Source organism: Opisthocomus hoazin, chromosome 21, assembly GCF_030867145.1.
Source record: "Opisthocomus hoazin isolate bOpiHoa1 chromosome 21, bOpiHoa1.hap1, whole genome shotgun sequence".
Classification (NCBI taxonomy): Eukaryota; Metazoa; Chordata; class Aves; order Opisthocomiformes; family Opisthocomidae; genus Opisthocomus; species Opisthocomus hoazin.
The window spans coordinates 12,439,010-12,460,285 of NC_134434.1; the positions used below are offsets into that span (position 1 = coordinate 12,439,010).

The 21,276-nt window shown below is 47.3% G+C and overlaps 2 protein-coding genes across 5 annotated transcripts in view; one reads left to right on the top strand and one right to left on the bottom strand.

The window, feature by feature from the left end:
* QTGAL (queuosine-tRNA galactosyltransferase) overlaps positions 1–6,585 on the top strand; it is a 136,284-nt gene extending 129,699 nt beyond the window's left edge. For both annotated transcript variants that reach the window (XM_075441208.1, XM_075441209.1), the window contains 2 exons: positions 2,217–2,303; positions 6,270–6,585. In XM_075441208.1, the coding sequence (XP_075297323.1) occupies positions 2,217–2,297 (81 nt within the window). In that variant the 3' untranslated portion in view covers positions 2,298–2,303; positions 6,270–6,585. The remainder of the gene's footprint in view (positions 1–2,216; positions 2,304–6,269) is intronic.
* TBCD (tubulin folding cofactor D) overlaps positions 1–21,276 on the bottom strand; it is a 139,468-nt gene that overhangs the window by 5,948 nt on the left and 112,244 nt on the right. For 2 of the 3 annotated variants that reach the window (XM_075441207.1, XM_075441205.1), the window contains 6 exons: positions 19,932–20,053; positions 18,925–19,002; positions 12,705–12,794; positions 11,655–11,742; positions 9,583–9,692; positions 6,579–6,663 (listed from right to left, as the gene is read on the bottom strand). In XM_075441207.1, coding sequence (XP_075297322.1) covers positions 6,579–6,663; positions 9,583–9,692; positions 11,655–11,742; positions 12,705–12,794; positions 18,925–19,002; positions 19,932–20,053 — 573 coding nt within the window. Of the gene's footprint in view, positions 1–2,888; positions 4,321–6,578; positions 6,664–9,582; positions 9,693–11,654; positions 11,743–12,704; positions 12,795–18,924; positions 19,003–19,931; positions 20,054–21,276 lie in introns of those variants that run through there. The other variant, XM_075441206.1, reaches the window with a different exon arrangement.

A 21,276-nucleotide genomic window follows, 5' to 3' on the forward strand; every position in this document is an offset into this window, starting at 1 on the left:
GCAGTACCCCCTCCCCGGAGGGTCGGCACCGGCCGTCTTCCTCTCGCTTTGAGGTGAAAGCAAAATGCTTAGAAATCACGTAGTGTGGCCTGCTTTGGCGTGGATTCCAAGTGCTTGAAAAGAAAGGGGGTTTTATTGTTTTGCCTCTGTAATTAAGCTAGTTTGATTGTATAAAGTTTTCAGTAAATTTACTGTTAGACCAGTTCTTGTAAAACCCTGCCTTGCTCAGTCACCTCAGTCTTGAGCTCTGGGAGTGAAAGACTTGGTTTTAACTCTCCTGCTTAGTTCAGCATCTGGACTCTTTTATATGTGTGTGTGTGTGTGTGTATAGCTATATATATGTATATGTATGTGTGTGTGTGTATAGATATATATATATGTGTATGTATGTATGTGTGTGTATATATATATATGTGTGTGTGTATATATATATATATATAAAAAACCATTCTTTAGAGCAGGTTGACTTTTCAGCAAGCTGAATGCAACTGTTTCATACCCTATGTCCTAACTTGGGAAATCTTGGGTTTATGAAATCATGCGCAGCGGCTGAAGGTCGTAATCAAGGCCTTCATTCCTGAGCAGAACTCCCTGCTGACGCGAGGGGTAAGTTCTGCAGGTGGACCAGCGACAGTTTGGGATCTTAACTGAACTGCGAAACTAGGACCCAGTCCTTCACAGTATTGAATACCATCAAGCCAGCACGTAGTCTTGATTTCAAGAAGTAAAAAAAGAAAGAAAGAAAAAAAAAAAGTACTCAACATCTTTCACAGTCAGGGCCTTCTCGCTCGGATGAGAAACTGGTTACGTTAGGTGAGCGGGGCCCTTGCTGAACAAGCCGAGTGCCGTCCTCCCTTTGCTGCCCTTCTCCAGATTTCTCCCTGGCCCTTCGTACTCGTTTTATGGTTAGTAAACGTCAGAGCTCAAGTACGAATTTTAGGACTGGTGATTATGTTTTTTTGTTGAAGTTCTGGATCAGATTATATCATATTTGTATTTTTTGGCCTTGCTAAGGAAAATGGAAGAACATGGCAGGTAGAGGAAAAAGGGGAGCTGATCGGTGGTGGTGAGGTGCAGCTCAGGCAAGAGGTCCGAGATGGGCGCAGGCAGCGTTCCCCTTCCTAGGTGAATTCAGGCAGCAGGCGCAGGGCAGAGGTTTGGGGGAAGAGGTCAGATTGTTCTGTTATTCGTGTCCCTGCTGCTGGAGATGGCCATGGTCCTTGGACAGACGGTGTCCAAGCAACACCCAAATACTGCGAGCGTGGCTATACACCCTTCGGGCGGCGGGGCCCAGGCGAGTGGGGAAGCTGGATGTGCAGCCCTCCGCCTGAGACAGAAAACCTTCGCTTCTGACCTCAGGTTCATTAAAGATCCCAGAGCAATTTTCCGAATCTAATTACTGTAGCCAAAGCCTTGCGTTCCAGCCCCTCTGCTGCCACGGTTCCGGCTGGAGTCTGGGTTTGTGGCTCCCTCTCCCAAACGCCTGCTGGACGGCTGGGCACTGCTGGAGCGCCAGCATCGCTGCTCTGGGCCAACCAGAAGAACGCGAGCGCTCTCTTTACATACCAGGAGCACAGGAACGGTATTGTGAGCTTTAATTGGTTATTTTGGGGGGTGACAGTCCTGAAGATCAGTAGAATTAAGGACTCCAGGAAGGCCAAAGTAGAAAGCTCAGCAATGCCCAAGTCGGCAGGTTTTCTTACCGACATCCCTGCCTTGTAACACAGCTCACGGAGCAAACCTCGTGGGTTCCTGTTCAGATCGTGTAGGGGACACCTTTAACTATGCAGAGTATTTCAGTTGCTTGATGAAAGGTTTGGCTCATCAGCCAAGCTATAATCGCTGTTCAGAACCTAGGAGACTCGCTGTTTGGTCAGACACATTCCCGTGGCCCTGCCTTAGAACCAGAGCGTGCCGAGAGCAGGCTGCAGGGCTGTGCTCACACCCCGCGCGTGCGTGCGGTGCGGCCCTGGGGCTCCACACAGCACCAGGAGACCGAGTTGTCTGAGACCACCCCTGCCCCCCACAAATGTAAGCATTTGAACACCGAGTTTTCAACACATGCCTGCTTTTTGAATCGAAACATTTCGGAGCCTTGGTTTATTGACGTTTAGTTCTGCAAATGGGACTTTGTCGTCTAAAGAACCAAATTACCCAGACCTGCTACAACCTGAACTGAGTCTGGTTGATCTGATTCTCTTTCTCCTTCCTCGCAGGATTTGACAGGAGGAGCCTTTGAAACAAACCTGAACATGCTGAACTTGAAGGAAGGGACGGATTATTATCACTTCAGCTAAAACCAGGTAAGGCAGTGATCCTGAAGCTGTGGTACCTACTGCGTCTCCTTGTGCAGGCAGACCGAGGCATTCAGAGGCTTAGAATTTTTTTTTGTGATTTGTCCTTTGTTAAATTCATCTCGGTGCCGAGTAACCCCTTGTGAAGGGAGGCCCACGTTACACCACAGATGATGCTATTTGCTCATTTACTATTGCTCATCACTTGTTTACCAAACTCAGTTTGATTGTTAAATTGTATGGCTAATTTAAATAACCATCAGGTACGGGCCATGCGAGTACAAGAGGACTGTTACCACAGGGAAGCCTCGTACATGCCCCAGGCGCAGCCTGTGACCCCTGGAAGCATGAAGAGAGCTTGCTGTCGGACATTGCTTGGGGCCCGCAGCCTTCCCGGCGATCCAGGGGCTCGTTCCTGCTACCGGGAGCAGCAGCTGGTGCGTGTGAGGTGTGGCTCTGCCCAGGGCCGCCACGGCGAGGCGAGCGCGGCATCCCCGGTGCGACGCGGGGCTGTGCAGCTGCGGCATCCCCGGTGCGACGCGGGGCTGCGCGGCTGCGGCATCCCCGGTGCAACGCGGGGCTGCGCGGCTGCGGCATGCCCTGGCAGCCGGCGATGGGACGCACAGCTGCACACAGCTGGCGCTGGCCCTGCTCCGGTTTTCTGGAACGAGCGGGCTTCGCCAGCACAACCGGCGTGGTGTTTGCAGCACGGACCTATAGGTATCGCTTCCCAAAACCAGGTATAACTTCCCGAAAACAAGGCCTTTTGAGCATGGAGTAGAAACTTCCCTTCCAATGGCAGTGTGACAACAAGGCCCTGGGTTCAGGCGCGTTTCCTGTGCAGGGACGCCCGCGGTGCGCGCAGCCACAGGGCCAAGGCTCGCTGCTGCACAGTAAAATTGGGTTTTGTCTCTTCAATAGCTGGTCAGGGGGTAACACTCATCTACACTGACTTTCATCAGCCAGTCCAGGCTGCTGCAAGTATACTTAAGAAGCATTGAATAATATGATTTATAGATATCTTCTTAAAAAAGAAAGAGACTCTCAGAGTGAGAGAGGTTGTAGTTTTGGAAATGAACACCTGCAGTAGAAGACTGCTGCAGGTTGTAGCAGGTACGTCCCAGAGAAATGGGCTTGGTTTTAGCTGCTCTGCCTGAATTTTTCCTTCCTTTCAGGTTTTCGTAGGGGGGTGGGGGGGGTGCGTATCCACACACACAGAGATGCTGTTCTCCTGGAAGTGCTGGGATAGCAGGATTTAATTAGAACCATCAGATAACACAGTGTAAGTAGAATATCATGTTGTCTCTGCATTTGTCCCCCCCATCGCATTAGTCTCACTCAAGATAAATGTTATGGCCATTTCATTTTGTCATCAGTAAGAAATGGTCTAAATTCCTAGCAGTTGCTTCAAGTACTGAGTCACCTCTGGATTCTTCACGGGGGAAAAAAAATAAAGCTTTAGGCCTTAAAGCTAGTTTACCACAAAAGCGTTTGCTGGAATTAGCTATATGAAGAGCTGTTCAGAGAGGCTTTGACTTGGCTGAAGTGAAACCTGGATTTTTTTGTTCGGCTGTGCCATAGGAATGACAGGCTTACCCGCAGGGACACTTTATGTTCAGGAAGGGTTCATTATCACTCAGCGGTGCCATTCTTACCTCTGAAAAAACATTCTTTTAAGAGACTAACGCAGCAGGTCAAGTTTAATACTTCCCGCGTGTACAGCAAGCACGGGCTGAAAGGCTCCACTCAGAGCTGCAGAAACCACTGACAGCAGAACACCCAGGTCAGTCGCGACACATCGTGTGGCCACAGATAATGAGTTAGAAAACTGAAATCAGAACAAATCTTTGTTGCCTTCCTGTGCATATCTGCACAGCGCGTTAAGGCATCATCTGCGCCTCTGCGCTGTGGAACGGCGGTTTGCCAGGATGCAGCAGCACAAACTCTCCCAGCCCTGGTGGCACCCGAACCAGGAGCTTCAGCTCACAGCCGGCAGCCAGCGCCCGCGACTTCGTTACGCTGAACTCTGCGGGAGGAGGAAAAAGAGGTCACGTGGGGCAGGCCGGTACCGCTATTTTAACAGTGTCCCAGTCATGTAATTCAGTGAACTGAGCGGAGGAGAACACACAGACATACAAAGCTAGAATATTTACAGTCCATTTCAACACCGTAATTTTTAACTACCCTCTAGCAACTTTTATTTGTACAAGTTTTAAAGGAATGGTAAGTGTTGATTTCAGCTGAAAATCACTTCCTTCACCTTTTCATAATGTTATGTTTGCCTTCCTCTGTTCTCAGGGCACGTGAGCTCTCAGTAAGAGCGGAGTGTCGTGCACTCCTGTGCGAGCACACACTGCCCGCTGCCAGGGACAGCTGGGCCAAGTCCTTCACGGCTGGCATCGCGCTCCAAGTGAACCCCGGCAGTTCTCACGGCAGCTGCAGGCTTAACTCGTTTTGCAAATACTCATACTAACTATTTTCTTACGCTGAAAGAGGAGGAAAAGGTAAAGTTCCAAATTCAGCACCTGACTTCCAGATTGCACGTGATGCTGTTGGTAACAATTCCATCTGAAACACCTGTACGGATATTGGGCAATTTCCGATTACTTTGTTTATATTAGAGACAATTTTCTCCTAACTTGTCAGTCTTCTCTCGGCCTCCAATAATTAAGGAGATGAGATGAGAGCAGGGAGTTCATCTTGCAGCAGTTTTGTGTTGAACATAACATATCTATGAGTTGACTAGAAACCCTGCAACAGCAATGCTCAGGTCAGTTTTTTAAAAGCAATCCCTGGTATGGGCGAGAGGTTCAGATTCTTGTTTTGCAAAAATGTTAATCACAAGTTTCTTAAGATTGTGCTAAAAGCAGAAAACTGGAGACAGGAAGGTACAAGCTGGAAGATGAGTAAAGAAACTGCTACAGGGACAGCAGGGTGTCTTTGAAGGTTGTTCATAGATGTTTCAAGTATTAGTCTTCTGACCGTTTTTTTTAAATATAAATTTTTTTAGAAAATAGATATTTTTGTATCACTGACAACTGGAAACATAGGATCTGCTTACATCAGGAGGCGTCTTCAGTGCAAAGGATTATCAGGACCTGACACAGGGAGAACTGGCTGACCGCAGAGACTTCCGTAACGTGGTGTCACACCGGGCCAGTGCACCCAGTGCGGCCCAGATCGCCTTCCGGCGCTGCGCGGAGAGCAGCCCTGGTGCCGCCAGCCACCGGCGCTGCGGCTGTGGAAAAGGCTCCTGCAGTTCTGCAGTGCAACTCTGCAGGACAACGCCACAACGCTTCGCACAGTTTAGTCATGAAAATAAACCTAGTGCTGTTCAAATATTTTAGAAAATGAAGGGAAAGAAGAAGTTTTTCCTATCAGGAAAAACTCAGGAGAGAAGACTGCACAAGGGATGTTTCTGGATTCTAAAATAATTACAAAGGACAAAACTTTCTAGAACTATAAAAGCAGAACAATAAAAATTAAAGGCCAAGAATAAATTGATACACCACTTTTTTACACTTAATGAGTTTATGGAATAGATGATACGCTGCGGATGCCTGTGGTGCTAGGGAATTAGCCTTGGGTCATCAAGCGTTTTCACCCTTTCTTCTATTCGTCAAAGTAAAAATAATTTTTCTCTGTAAATTGTCATGTTAACAGGTGTTCTCTGAAACAGTAATAACTGAGCCGCCTCATCTTTGGACAGAGAGGAAAGGAACCTCTCACAAACCCCTACCAAAGCAGAAGATTCTGTATTTCTGAAACTCTGAGTAGTTGGGCAATTCCAAACTATCTGCATTAAAATGAAATGGGACCTACGTATGAATAAAGTGTCTGTCGTCTCCTGCATGTGTTAACTTTTAGTTGCTATCCTTCCTCTTGGCAGCATTAGAATTCCGTGGCTTGCACAACCACGTTACAGATCTGTTGTTGAAGCTGACTGGGAAGTTTTTGTCCTTTTTCTTTCCCCAGAAAGGGCAGCGGAGCAGTCTGTGAAACAGCTGTACTGTATTATTTCCGTCTCGCATTTTGTCTGAGTACGGTGTCACACCGCAAGCCTGGAGCGCTGTCAAGAATGAGACGGGAAGGGCGCAAGACAACAGCCTCCAGCAAGCCCACGTATTCTGCAGCGAGCGGTGAGGCCGCTCCTCCGGGTGCACGCGGTATGAACCAGCCAAGAGCGGCATCTGTTGCACAGCAGTACGCGGGAGACGGGCTGGAGCAGTCGGATCGTTACTGTGTTTCTTGAACCCCCCTCCGGAGCCCATTTCCCGACTTTACCTTGGACACCAGCTGCGGTTTGGGCACCTTCAGGAGGTCACAGAGACAGTTGCGCTTCTCTCTCACTGCTGGCAGTTCGGCTTCCCTGCGAGAGGAAGGATCTTCCAGTTAATCCAAAAATAAACACCTATAGTTGGCTACATACATAACAACTTCTTAAGCTACCAGTTTTATTATTACATTATTACGTATGCATCTGTTCTTTCATGTGCATTTCCAACTGTAGAAGTTTTTGGTGTGTCACATTTTAGGAACAATGTAATGTTTTTGTACCACCTTAAGCCTGATTAACCCTAAATACACAGCAGGTCTTCCAGAAATGACAGTCAGTAGTAAAGTGTCCCGGACTATTCTTTTAAATGCTTGTATTAAAAAAAAAATTAAAAAAATTATTGATACAATCCTTTTGACTAGACGTTCACCAATTTATTCTCTAAATTTACAGCTCCTTTTTACTGTAGAAAACTGCACATCAAGAATTTAAATACGTGTCACTGGATTTGGAGAATATTCTACCATCTAAAGCAGCTTTCTCCTGAAATAGGAAATCCAGACCCAAAACTTGTGAGTCTTTTAAGACATTTCTGAAACAGCAGCAGATAATTTCCTCGAGCACCGTCAGTTAGCAAAGGCCCCCAAATGCCCAAAATCCCTACAGATAACATTCCTTCCTTGATGTAAAAATCTGCCCCTCCAACTGGAATGCTGCGAGGCTGCTAGTATTACCCACCAGTTCAGCAGATTTATTCTGGTTTTCGTAAGCAACAACTGTAAGTGGGCTATTAAAAATTTAACTCTTAGCACACAGAGTCCAAAACCACAGAGAAACAGCAGAAGGGGTAAGTTCGAAACAACCTAAACTTTTTATTTTTTAAAGACACCTTGGACACTTTGTCGTATTTAATACTGGAAACCTTCCTGTAGCTAAACAAAAGTTATTATTTACGGAGTAATTGGTTTAAATTCTGAATTACACAATTGTCTGATGAACTCTCTGTAGTTCCAGCAAGGAACAAGAATGTGTATGCCAGTAATTATCGTCTTCCCCAAATATTCATTCTCGTTTGGCTTCCTGATGTGAATGCTTTTTGTAGTTCAGACTACGATTGTTTTAGCTCTGAGACCTTGAGAATATCAAGCAGCTCCCTCTGACACTCAGCAATGACTTCAGATATCTTCTTTTGTAAACAGTTCAAATCTACCAAGATAAAACAATTAAGTTTTAAGTAAACGAGCTCTTCATCTTTAATCTCAGAGCAATGGACATACTGCACCAGAGAACTGGGAGCAAGCCCTGAACTCAGACAGAATAAACCAGGCAGCCAGTCACGCCTTAAAAATGACAGGGTAAAAATAGAATATTTATTTTTCTGAAGTGGTTTTTAGGAAGTCTTTGGCTTTGTTTTAGTAACCCATTTATGAGTTAGCTGTACTAGCACTGCTTTTTCTGTATCACTTTGGTGTGCACCGCTGCCAGCGTTGGCACTGTGAACACCCCCTGCGACAGCAGCCAGCTGGTCCTGCTCACTTGTTTCTGCCAACAGATTCGTTCTGTGGCTTCTGCGCAAGCTTGCTCCTAAGCGAGCGCTGAATCACACTGAGCACAATCCTGAGCATCAGCAGGCAGAGAAGCAAGCAACTTTAACAACCGGCAGAATGGCTGATAACCAGTTCTTCAAAGCTGAGGCTGTTCTAATTTGTACTGGAAAATTCAGAACAGCAGCAGCAGCCAGCCCTCACAATGACAAACTTCGTTTGCTTTGCCCAAATATAAAGTTATTTGAGCTCAAGCACAGAAATAAACTAGAAAGTAAATGAAAGTTAAATAATGTAAGCATGCAGTCTGAAAATATGTAAACCACAACCTCAAGGTGCATTTGTTCTCTGTACATGTCTAGGTTAATTTTAATTCCATGAAATGGCAATGAAGACAAAAAGTCATTTAATATAATGACTAAATAAATTATGTATTTTTTATATCTGTCTATTCTCGTGGATTAACGTTGACTGCTGTTTGGGGCAGGGTGTTGGGCTAGTGGACCCATGACCCAGGAATCTCATCTGTAACAAGGAAAAATGTTTAACATGGCACTAAAAATAAACTAATTAGTATCTTAAAACTCCCTGCTTCCTCAGATACCTGAGGCACGCAGTCTTTTATAAACTTTTCCAGGTGACTATAACGCGCGGTGCTAAAATCTGCAGAGGAGGAAAAAACCAGTGCCAAAACGACGGTGAGCACTCCCTCCTCCGCCCCAGGCGCGGGCAGAACGAGGCCCTCCTGCCCCCGACAGCCCCTTCGCGGCTCCGTGACGCCTGCTCCGAGGGAGCGAGCCCCCCGCTTCCCCCGCACTCGGCAGCGGTGAGCGTTACTGCGAACCGCAGGTAAGAGGATGAATCGCGTTATGTAAAAGGGGTGGTTTCATTCACGCAGTCTGGTGCTTGGGAAACATCTAAACTGTTCCAGTCCAACATATTTGCTCAAACTCAACGTTTGTAGCATTTTGAGCAATTAAACATTTCATGGGAGATTTGAGCTGTTCTGCTAATTCTGTTGTTCGCCAGCTTGCAGAGACCCTTCCTTTCCCCAAATCCTGCCAGTGCTCCTACATGCCAAGAAGCTGTCGGTGCAGTTGAAGTTTCACTGTTTGCACAGCCCAGTCTCGCTCTGTTTCGTGGACTATTGCCAAGATCTCCTCCCTTTTCATGTTGTTAGAAAAATATGGATGTTTTACTTTATCTCGTGGTGATTTTATACATCCCGCTTCCAGGGGGACAATACACCAGATAGTTCTTCAGAACAGAAGAATTCTTTTCAGCGATGCTTTTCTGGCCTAGAAGCAATAAATAGCTAGAACTACAGTGCCGTTCCTCACAGCTTCCTTGCCATCAGCTTTCAAAGGCATGGACTTTTTATTAACTTCAGTTAATAATAATTTATTGTCATTAAATTTAACAATAATTATTCCAGCTCTTATTACCACCTGGCAACAAAGTCACTCACCAGTTGGTATCGCTGAGTATGGTCATCACCTTGTCCAGAACGGCAGGGTCGACGACATCGCTGTAGGTTATCAGCATTTCGTACACCTGACCGGCTGTCGTTTTCCGTATCTGCGGGAAGAGGCAGGCGAGCATTCAGTGCCGTACCCGGAGTCCGCGCGGAAGGGCCCAGCGCCAGGGCTGGTGCTGCTCCTCTCACCGACCATCGCCGCACGGCGCGCACGCTGCACTGCCGGGAACTACGGCCTGTCCCTGCCTGCGACAGCCGGCCGCCGCGGGAGGGGACTGCAGCTCTGCACCCCGAGGAAATTCGGGCTACCGCAATCAGTGCCTTTTCACTAAACCTTTGCAGGATTTCAGATTCAGATCTGTCCCTCACAGGGAGCGAATTCGCATGGCCCAAGTGGAGCATCCCTTTTCTTGCAGTGACTCGCTGAGCCAACGCCTGGCTCCGACGCTGGCTGCTGCAGGCCAGAAAACAGATCGGTTTCCCAGTCTGGAGACTGCAAGAGTCAGGCAAGCGCTAAGAAAGCTGTTGGGGATAGATGCCGACATGAGTCACGTTTGCTTTTTACGCGCCGGGTTCCGGAAGCAGTTAATTTGTGAGTGTTTTCCCCCGAGCGCTGTTCAGTAGTGATGTTGGTGCGCGCAGAAAGAGCGAGCTGGGCGGGTTTCTGAAGAAGTACAACGCGTAGCAACATAATAAATGGAAAACGGCAAAACTGCAACAAAAGCAAATTCTGGGGGTTTTTTTGGTGTGTGTTTTTTTTTTTTTTTTAAGAAAGCCTGATGATAAGCAAAGGAGGGCAAAGAAATTACAGGGTTATTTCTAGAGTAGTAGTGCCAAATTAAATTGACCAGCTGTAAAAAGCAGAACATACTTATGATGTAAAATCCCAATAAAACATGAAATTGAAATGATCTCTCTCCAATTCTTACCTTATGCCCTTCCTGCAAAGGATTCTTCGTACAGCAAGTACCCACAACACGGAAACAGTTGGAGTAAAAAGCATCCAACTTGGCCAAGTACCGTATGATTTTAACCTTATCAAAAAGTAATTGGCAGAAGTGATCGGTGTGAGAACAAACAGCGCTGGTTTGCGTTGGCCAGACACCAGGCTGTCCAGCGTCTTCTCAAACCGCTTTCAGACCTCGTGGGTTTCCACGTTCTTCTTATGTGCCCTTACAGTTACTCCTGGCAGCCTTTGTTCCTCCGACACTCCTTGAGTATAGCTGCAGCGTAACGGCTGCCTGTAGCAGCGGAGGTGCTACTCCTGCCTTACTCCCAGGAACATCCCCAGCTGTTCCCAGCTGAAACCCTGGTATGGACACCGACAGCACAGAGAGCCGTGGTACGGGTTTGGGTGTCACAGCGGCTGTGAGTCGGGGCTCCCGCGCCTTGCACAGTGCACACAGACCATCCCTCAAAAACCTACGTCAACAAAAAGTTTATAAGCCTATTATCCGACGTAGGGTGGTCTCTCATACACACTGAGTAGTGACTCAGGTTTTGTGCCCTGCTTCAGTTAGTTACATGAAAAAGGCAAACGTCTGATCACTGCAGCAGCACAAGCTTTCGTCACACCTGACAAAAAGAACAAATCCTTTTTCCTTGGACCAGAACTACGAGCGTGTTGCTGCTATCAGAAATATCACAAAACTAACGGTAATTTAGCTGATTGGAGCTTTCGAGCACTAAATGACGAACAGACCTTCACTGTGCCGGGTGCTGTGCAAAAGAAACAAATGGCTTCAGCACCCAAAGGGCTTCCAATTTAAAGCAGGAAGGACAGAAGGTGGAAAAGCAGAGGTGGAGTAGCCAGGTACGCTGCAGGTAGCAGGCAGGGTGGTGTTGGGTTGATGGCTGGACTTGGTGATCTTAGAGGTCTTTTCCAACCTATGATTCTAAGTATCCCACAGCCTGTTTCAGGTGGCAGCATTGCAGATAGCAGAAATAAAACCTATTATACACATTAATATCTGTTACAAAGAATGCTTTTTTAAGGTACTTTACTTTTTACTTGTAAAGTATTTTAAGTAAAACGTTTGGTAAGACACCTCTTCAATACTTACTACAGGAAATGGATGGCAAAGGAGGAGAAACAATTGAAATAAAACTTTCTCTCTCATGTCTCCTTCAAATTGAATCAGGCCACAAAACCTAGGAAACACAAGGAAAAAACAGATCTTGTGTGATAGTTGTGTTATAACTGCACTAGTACGTCCTGAGGCTCAGAATGAAGATGTGTATCGGGAAAAGGGGCGGGAGGGGAAGCTTTGCTACCGCCAGGAAATCCCAGTTGATATTGTAAGCGCTGTGGGAAAGCAAACACTGCGGGTAAGCGCACTGAAATCCTGACGGGCTGCCGAGATGCCCCACGTCTACGCCAAGTACAAACACGGCTTGAAAGCTGCTGACCGGCAGCCCCGAAGTCCGTGCGCTAAGATCCCGCCGTGCAGCAAGCGCCCGCACCGAGAGGACGGGGCAGGGCCCTGCGCGACGCCCACGAGAGCGGGAGGCAAACCAGAAACACGGGCAGCTTCTCATTTCAGCCTTTCCTGCGCTCTTAAAATATTACCGATAAAGAAATGAAATGAAAGTCAATAAAACCATTGCTTGACACAGTTACACCCGAGTAACTTTGCCAAGTTTCTGCCAGCGAACCTCTGTCCAGCTTCGCCGTGCTGTGTCTTGCTGCCCTCCTCTCCCGCCCAGCCCTGCCCTTCCCGAGTGGCTTCTCGGCTGCCTGCGCGGAGGGCTCTGCCCCACGGCCAGGTAACAACTGTGCAGGTGTTTTCAGCTCTTTCTAGTGCGGAGCTAAGATCTAATCAATTATCTGTATTTTGCATTGGCACCCAGTCACGCTCGCTACAAGCAAAATGCAAACGATTCACTGCATTGGAAGAGCATCAACAACATCTTACAAGCAGTTAAACATTATCAGATCTGTCAGATGTTTTCACCCCAACTACCCAGAAGTACATGAAACTCTCACAACCTCATACTGCACGTATTTGTGTGCGTTTTTCATTTAAATGTCACAAGAAATAGACCTAGCTGTTACACCTGTATGTATGGTACTTAAATACTTTTTATGAGAAAAGATTATTTCATCAACTCACACTCCTATGCTGGAGCGAAGCTTCCGGATGTCTTTGGCTCTTCTGATCTCTTCTTTACAAAGGGTTAACAACCTCACTGAAAAGGGATGGCTGAAAGCAGGAAAGGAAAAAAGAGGAGAAGTAGGTTTCAGTAGAGTTTCAAACACATTTAATGATTGTAGAGATGTCAAATTAACGTTCAGACGAGAGGACAGACACAACGCAGAGCAGTCCAGACTTCTTCCACTACAGCACACCTGGCTTTAGCTGGACCTTTGGTAAGGACGCAGGTCAGTTTGGCCACCGTGTTACTGGGCCTTTTTTTTTCAATAGGGAAGAGATTAATATTAATTATTTGAATTGCTACTACCTGTATGCTGAGGCGTGCACTACATTTATCCAAACCGATTGAGAATATGCAGGATAATCGGCTAGCCACGGCTTGTGTCTACAGCAACGCGTGGTATGATCAGAAATACCACGTCAGCAATTCAAGTATTCTATAGCCAAATAAAAATTAATTAGTCTGTCTATCATTGTGGTGCCTTGGTCGTTCCCTATGGTCTTCCACCCAACTTTACATAGAAGGGGATGAATGTTGTTCTTAAATACTCTACCATTTCACAGCCCAAATTCCTGCAGTGATTCCAGACAACATAATTAAACACAGGGCTTACAGTTCTGTTAAGTGCACGAGTCATGAAGCCATCTTTAAATATATTTAGCAAATTCTTTTCTTTTTCCCCAGTCTGGGAAACGTGATTCTCACAGCTCTTTCCCAGACGCTCATACAAACACAAGTATTGTTAGTATATTCCAAGGCTCTATTAAAGAGAAGTAAAGAGGGAATAATGCTTTTATTTCAGTACAAATTATTTAATCTTTTACTTGCTACACTCAAGGCTGAAGTGCCCTAGATGCAAAAGAAACTATTTCATATTTGTCTAGCAAGCACAATTACTTCTAGACTGCGTATTTTGGAAACCTCGCTGCATTGTGTATGTAAGGCAGGAAGCAAAAATCCTAACATTTATTTTCTGCTACCATGATTCAAAGCTGTGGATAAAAACTACTCAAAAAAGCTGTGTAGTGTCATCAGCTGAAAAACAGAACATTTAAAACAAGAGGTTTATAGGAGCCATGAGATGTTTTGTTAAGTTAATGCACCTTGTTATATCTAGTTTTCCAGACAAGAGTTAGTCCATTTTATTTACTTTAAAAAAATCCTTAACAAAATACTGGCAGATAGTGAGTGACTTGATTACAAAAACTGAACAGCAAACCATGGAACCATTAAGCTAAAGAACGCTGTCTACCGCTGTCTCAATACTGTCCTGAAAACCACACTAAAAGAGTGACCAAACTGCCAGGATTTCCACGCTGATCCTGAGGCTTCGAAGCCATTTTCGGAGCCGACAGCGGCTTTCCAGGCCCCGAGCGTCTGCGCAGGGCGGATTCACCGCCTCCAGCAGATGCCACAAGAGCAAGCTCCTCGCCACCCGCTGCCGGCAGCGCTGCCTCAGCACGGGCTGCACATTGCCAGGGGTACGATAAGCACGGCAAGCACGCACGTAGGAGACGCTGAGGACGACAGACATCTGCACGAAGCACCCGGCGTGCCTGGCTAAGGACGCTGACTCGTTTGCCTAGATGCAGGAAGAGCGTCTCTTGCTACCAAGAGCAGGTATGGTTTTTCTCACCTTGGTGAAATTCCTCCTCCTCCCACCCCTGCTGACACAAAGACGTTGTGTGTACAAGTAATGACAATACCTGCAGTGCACGCCTGGCCTCCAGCACAGAACAGCAGCAATATGGTGAATTAGGTGAGATTTAAACTGGTCAAACAACGAGCATCGCTGACAAGTACAGCAACAAAGAGACCCAACTGCAACAACAGCATCTGGAATGAATTTAATACACATAACCTTATGTGCAGCATTCTGTGATTAAAACAGATGCACTTTCCTTTCTGTCATTTGCCAATTTCACATTTGTAATAACTAAACTTAACCTATGTGTGATCTCAGATGACTCAAATAGCTTGGCCTCTTTAAAGGAAATTGAGAAAATTCCTTCTCCTGTGCGGGCACAGTGCCAGCAGAAACAGCCAGCATCTGGGGAAAAGGGATCAGCCTAAAGTCTGCATTACGGACACCGGGCACACGCAGCGCGGCAGAAAGGTGCAGGCTTTTTCCTGCTAAAGGTGAGTCGAGTTTCAGCAGTTCAGCTGCTGTCACCTGGGGTGGCCGTGAAACCAGAGGACAGCCATTGCCGTGCTTTTTACTTTATGGTTTATTAAGCAGCAGCAGTATAATTGCTTAAAAAAACCCGCAGGAGCATGTAATGCATGTAGAAATCATTAGTCAGAGATCAGCAGGGACACACACCCTCTTCAAACATTGTCAGACCACCAGAAAAATATTATACACATACGATGCATGAATGTTTCTGCTGAATATGCAAAATATATACACATAAGAAAAAGGAACGTTACTTATTACTCTAGAAAGCATCCTGAATTATCATTCAAAGTCTGTTCTGTTCACATGATGCTGCATACTCGTGGTACTGAGCATCAGACTACTCTTACCGTACTCACTCAGGAGCTAGCGACCTGTGCGGGCTCGCTCTGGTGACCACTCACTGACGGGCCCAGCAGACGATCCTGCAGCTACAGGAACCGTAACCAGAAAGCACCGCGCCAGTGCCAGTTCTGCAAGCGGCTTCACTCACCCGCCTCTGTTCTCCCTTCCCGCTGTCCCACCACCACCAGGGAGCTGACGGGCACCAGTATCTTTTAAGAGCAGCCACTGGTTTGTTTAGAAAAGCCCAAGATGCTCTGCTGTAATTATGACAGCTCTGTTTTAAGCACGGAGCCCTTTGCCTTCAGCAGTCTCTCTAATCAATTAACACTCCCTACGTTATTACGAATACAGCTCCACAAATTCACAAAGTACACTGAGATGAAACCGTGAGGGTTTGGGTTGTGCTGCCTCAGAGAAGAAATTACACTCCAGCCACAAAGTCCAAGCTGCCTGGAGCGGGAGGGCACGCAGAGCAGGGAGGAAATCGCAGGTGAACGGGGCTGCAGCCTCACCAACGCTTTAGGCCAGCGCACACCTGCACTGCTGCCAAGAGAAAAGATATCCCCCACTTCCCCCACCACTTCCCTCCTTATTTTGGCAAAATTTGGGAGCACGCAGCAGAAAAGATCGAGTGGAATTTTACTGAAGGAAGGGTATTTTAAAGCTGGAACAGCTCTCTGATGCCATTTGCCAGGCAGCGATACAGAGCACCCCTGCCAGTTCAAGGGAGGGGAATCTCTCACGCCGGACATGCAGGGTTACGCCAGCTTCAGCCGAGCAGGAGGTCACAGCCTGGAGAATGGCAGCCAGAGCTCTGCTCTTCGTGCTGCGGATTCAAACTACGCCAGGCCCAACAAAGCAAAGCTGCTTCCGAGAGCCTTCTGACCACCCCAGCGCTGCGAAGGTGGATCCATTTCAAACCCCGCCGGACACTTCGCTTCCCTGCTGGCAGGTTCAGCAGGGCCCTGGCAGAGAAATGGCCCACGCATGACAAATGAATCTCGCTTTAAACGCAAGCATTCGCGATATGGTAATGGAGGAGAAACACCCAGTGCCCTCCTGCACGAAGATCACAGGAGCAGCCATACCCAAAGCTTCACGGACCCGAAAGGAGTCCGCAGCCCGACGCCAGCAACGCCACGCTGCGAATTCTAAACTTTCTGAGCTACGCGGTGTGAAGAGGCAGGGAAACGCACGGCGGGTTGTGGCTCTGCGGGCAGGAGTGACACCACGTGGCAATCTGCTCCAGCAGGAGCACCGAGCTCCTAACGAGGGTCAAACTAATTCAGCCAACAGCTATTAATCCTCCTTAAATTAGGGTGTGGAGGATATTACCTGCTCTGGACTACTAATGTCTTGTTAGGAAAAAAAAAAAGGTCCAGGATAGTGCACAATGTCCATTTGAAACTTCAAAATGCATTTGCAAATACTTTTTTATAATGTGACAGTTGACTACTAAGAGGCTGGAGGCACAGTCCTGCTGCCAGACATCCCACAGTCCCAGCTGCTAAAACTCCACTCAGCCCAGTGTGGTACAAAACTGGGGAAGGAGATGAAAGGGCAGCTGAACACCCCAAGGAATGCTGATGTTCCATTCCCAGCTTCTCCAGAGAGTTCTTCATTTGCTACCTGACAAGCAAGGAGCTCACAGCAGAGCAGCAGCAGTGGGGAGGTTGCTCACCAGCAGCAAGACCGCTGACTACAGTCAGACTACAAACAGCCGCGCACCCCGGCCCTCTTCTTACAGGCACACTTTCTACAAGCGTGTCTGACCCTGCACGCACCCGTGGCCTTCTCATGCCACCAAGCAGTGTCTCAATTTTCAGGCTCATTCTGCATTGTACTTCTAGAATTTTACGGCATGCTTCTTTGAGCGGGGAGTAAATGGTCCCACTCAGGAAACCAGGCCCCGAGTCACGCTTTTCTTGTAGGCAAAGTGAAGCGGGCGGCATCCGACCGTGCGGGGAGCAGGCCGGGTGCCAGCACCGGGGTTTATCCACCCCTGACTATACCCAAGCGCCACATGCCAGTGAGACACGCGAACGTGGCACTACACGTAATTCTGGGCTGAGCCACCCTCCACGCCCAGCCGCTCCGCACGCAGGCTCTGAGAGCGCCGCGGAACCCAGCGCGCCGGCAGCACCGGGCTCCCCGTGACACACACACAGCGACTCGCTCACCATCTCCTCGCCACCGTGAGGCACCTCTCCTGCCCAAAACCTGTCACATGCAGGAACTAACTGCTCTGTCTCTCTCTAGATCTGTTCAAACTTCCCAGAGGCTGGCCTTCCCGAGCTTTCGTGTGACAATGAGCTCTTGCACTTCACACCGATATTTCATCCCCTTGCCATGACAATGATCCACTGGGCTGGATAATTATTAATTCTCTTTTTTGGTTTCATCATCAAATTGGAAGCAAATACATTTGGATCAGCTTCAAACTCCTTTCCCCCTCCCCCCACAATCCCCCTGGATTTTATTTCAGGCCTTTGCAATACAGCATTACGATGGCACCACCGGACTGAGTCTGAGTCTCACACAGCAAGTGCAGCGATGCTACCCCGTGCGTTCTGCTCAGTGACCCAGGGTGTGGGAGACCGACTTCACCTGGGATTGCCACCCAGAATCTATCAACTTTCCCAGCAAGGAGGACTGGAGCCTATCTGGAAGTCCCAGACCGCTGGCATGATTACCAAAACGAACAAGTAATACTCATTCCATCTGTGAGTACTGGACTCATTTTAAATTCCCATTCAAAAAGGGACTGCCAAATTTGATTTAAGAGAGATTATCTAAATACACACTTGAAAGCAAGAGTAGACTCAATTAAAACTTCTAGAATGATAAAAGCTTTTCAAATTTATCTGCTGTGAGCAATTCTTGAATCAACACATTCCAAATCCAGTATACGTGCTCAATTCTGCAAGTATCTGTAGATGTGCCAAAAGAGTTCCTGAGTTTGTGGAATATATTTTAATATTACTGAAATTAAAATCATTCTCTTCTGAAACATCTGCAAAAAACCATGATTTCACATTGGAATATCTTATTCATGTTTATCCATTCCTGAACTAAATACTTCCCAGAAGACTGAACTCAGTGTGGAAAAGCTGGGACATGCCTTTTTTATTATTCTTACTAGAATCTTAATTAACTTCTTTGGAGATATTCACATGAGCAAAAGCAGTGGGATTTTGGAAGCGATGGCGTGTAGGCACGCTATTCTGCAGCATCCCAACAGGACACTGCTGCTGCCAAAGGCTCACGGCACGGAGAAGAATGCGCTCCCCAAAGCGTGCGCTCAGGCAGCCGGCGAAGGAGAGCGCGAAACGGATCGGAGACTGGCCCAAGCCTGCCAGGTGAGACACGCAAATGGAATTTGATTAACACACTGGTCGTTAAACAATGCACCAACAACCAACTTCTACACTGACAGGAGAGCTGCGGATTTTATCAAGATCCTTTCAAGGCTGTCTGGGCCAGAATCTATCACAGCTGCCCCCCTTCAGGACAATTCAAACATTCTATCCACAAGCACACACGCTTTAGCGTCCCACGCACCCCCATCCAGAGCAACACTCCGCAGCAGTCAGCGCGAGATTTCAGAGGCCCGTTGCGTGGAGGAAAATCAACAAAAAAGACTTTCAGCAACTTACTTCTCTTGCATGGTAAAGATATCAAAACTGCCGTTAGCCAGCATTTGGTCCAGCATTGTCAGGAGAGGTACAGACACCCTGATGAAAGAACATGATTTAACAATGTAAATACACTTCTTGGCATACACATACACACTATTTTTAATTAGAAGCAAAGAAAAACTTCCTATCTACCTACACATATTTAAATCAGAACTCTAATTTACACAGAGGAGGGTTGCTCAGTAACTTCTGCGTGTTGGCTGAACCATCCTCACTGGCGGAGAGGGGGACATTCTCTTACAGCCAAAAGGAAAAAACCTAATTAACAACATGCCTGGTTTAAACTTGCAGGGTCTTGAAAACACAATTAACGGTAGTAGAAAATATTAATTTATTTCCTAGTATCTAAACAATGTATTCCACAAAACGTATCAGACGTTACAAGACCTTCTCATTACAAGTCATTACCAAATGAACCAACACATAACACGTCAGCTGGAATAACTATGGTCATGTTTTCCATTTCAACAGCTCAGTCAAGAAACAAAATAAAAATAAACTAAACCTGAATATTCTGTTAATAGTTGTGGGGTTTCTACCCCAGGGAGTATTTTCTATTTCGCACGTTTGATAAGTGAGGCTTAGAGAAATTAATCTCATTATGCAGAATGAATCACCTTTAAAGAAAAAACCTTCACAAGAAAATTATACTCCAAGTATTTGTGAAAAAACATTACCTACATGAAATGCAGACTGGACTATGCTGAAGAGTGCGCAGCAACATAGAATCCCCAGCGCCGCATTACACAAACACTGGTGCTTATCACATTATGCATAATATTAAACTATAGTAAACGCAAAATATTCAACTCCCGCTCTTCTGTTCTACATTTACCAAAGGAACTGCTGCACCAAACAGCTGCATTAAAGCAGGTTTGCAGGGCTCCGGCGTATTTCATCCAGGCATATTAAAATGGATGTGCCATACGCCTGGCTTCAGAGATACAGCAAAAGCAAAGCGGTACCGGTCGTTCCGCAGGTTGTCCTCAAAGACCTTCAGCAACGTCTCACAAAAACTCTCCATAGCACTGGCGTCGTGCTGGATCTTCTTCATGTAGTCAAACAGGCTCTGGGCCGAGTACCGGAGCTGCAACAGAGGAACCGCGGGTGAGGGCCCGGGGAACAAACCCCGCTGCAAACACCGGGGACGGCCCCGGCCACGGCCCGACGCCGGCCCCTCAGCACCCGCACCGGCAACGCACCCGCCCACCGCGGCCCAGTGCCCACACTCAGGAACAGTCTTTGGTGGGAAGATGCTATTTCACCTTCCTAATCCTTTTTCAAGGAAGGGGTGTTTTCCCTTTTTAAGTTTTGCCATTGTAGGAAGAAAGACCACATTAAAGGTTCATTATTTTCTTTCTCTCAAAACAAATCATCCTCAAACCGCTACGATTATCCTGCTTTATGTCAAATAATAATATTGTTATGGCTCTGAAAGTTAAAAAGTACACAAGAAGTTCAAGAGGTAATATTTATTAAACAAGCTGATGTAACTGAAAAATGCAGGCAAGCTCTTGGGCACACGGTGCAGGCCACACAAACCAGCAGTAAACTCAGGTTAAACATTAAAAACAACTCAAAAATAATGACTCTTGGTTTAACTTTATTATGCCAATCAGCTAGTTTAGAAAGATGGCAGAAGGAGGTCTGGGCGCTTAAGTTCCAGGCTCAGCTGGAAGCAGCCACGTGGGTCACGCCAACTGCTCAGCACCACAGCCTGCAGCCTCCCCGCACAGCTCCTGGCTGCCATGGCCCCAGCTCCCCGCCACGATGGCCCCAGCTCCCCGCCACGATGGCCCCAGCTCCCCACCACGATGGCCCCAGCTCCCCGCCACGATGGCCCCAGCTCCCCGCCACGATGGCCCCAGCTCCCCACCACGATGGCCCCAGCTCCCCGCTGTCACGGCCCCAGCTCCCCACCGTCATGGTCATAGCTCCCTGCCCTCATGGCCTCAGCTCTCCGAGAGCCACAGCCACGCTGGCTTCTCCTCTCCCGTCCCTGCTCGGGCTTCAGCCTGGCGAGGGGACCGGCGGCGCGGGAGGGGAGCGGGCAGAGCCTCTGAGGGACCCCCGTTCCCGCGGAGCTGTGCCCCACGCAGCGAACGGCGCAGCCCCGAGCAGCGCTGCAACAGCCTTCGGGAACATCACTACTGGTGCTCAGGTTCTCCATTTCTGGAAAAGGGAGGAATTTTAGTTCCAGGCTCATATTTTATAATATTAATGGACTTGACTTAGGATAAGAAGAAAAATTTGGAGGTTTTTTTGTTACAGAAACTACCTCAAAGGAAAATACCCCACCAAGGATGAACA